Below are 519 nucleotides of genomic sequence, written 5' to 3'. Positions count from 1 at the left end.
ATTTCGAAAAATGCTTCAAATAAAAGTTGTTTTTCTTCTAATTTCGATATTTAACGAGTTAACTACGATTAATTGGCATCCAGTTTCAATAAACTAGAATTATTGAAATTCTTTTCTGAAACTATCAATCCAAAGAACTGAGAAAAATTCAGGAGAATTTAAAAAGTACATTATAATACATACTGAGAGTGAATCTATTGTACAACTATGTGGTTGACGAGTCGTCATTTTTTTCTGTTTGACAGGTGTCCAAATCGAATGCGTACGACGTTACGCTAATGGATGTATCGAGGAAGATGTCGGGGATGTACAAATGCGAAGTGTCGGCCGGGAGCCCGTCCTACCATACGCAAATCAGGAGATCCTTTATGCAGGTAGTAGGTGAGTAGAAATCTGAAGTTTAAGGAAAGAGAAAAAGAGAAACAGAGGAACAGAGACTTTTATATTATTACATATACTGCTTAATTAAATATACTATACTTACTATAGTTAAATATACTATAATTCATTGCATGAAAT

General features: G+C 33.1%; 1 protein-coding gene across 1 annotated transcript in view; it reads left to right on the top strand.

Moving 5' to 3' along the window:
• Nucleotides 1-430, top strand: part of LOC108628856 (uncharacterized) — a gene marked incomplete at its 5' end in the record, with an annotated part of 972 nt that extends 542 nt beyond the window's left edge. Inside the window, one exon of the mRNA XM_018031059.2 lies at nucleotides 246-430. Within this exon, the coding sequence (XP_017886548.2) occupies nucleotides 246-389 (144 nt within the window). The remainder of the gene's footprint in view (nucleotides 1-245) is intronic.
• Between the last annotated feature and the right edge of the window lie 89 nt (nucleotides 431-519).

The sequence above is a fragment of the Ceratina calcarata genome, unplaced genomic scaffold, assembly GCF_001652005.2.
Source record: "Ceratina calcarata isolate Rehan_Ccalc_2016 unplaced genomic scaffold, ASM165200v1 scaffold544.2, whole genome shotgun sequence".
Classification (NCBI taxonomy): domain Eukaryota; kingdom Metazoa; phylum Arthropoda; class Insecta; order Hymenoptera; family Apidae; genus Ceratina; species Ceratina calcarata.
The sequence above is the reverse complement of the archived record's forward strand: the minus strand, read 5'-3'. Positions and strand labels throughout refer to the sequence as shown.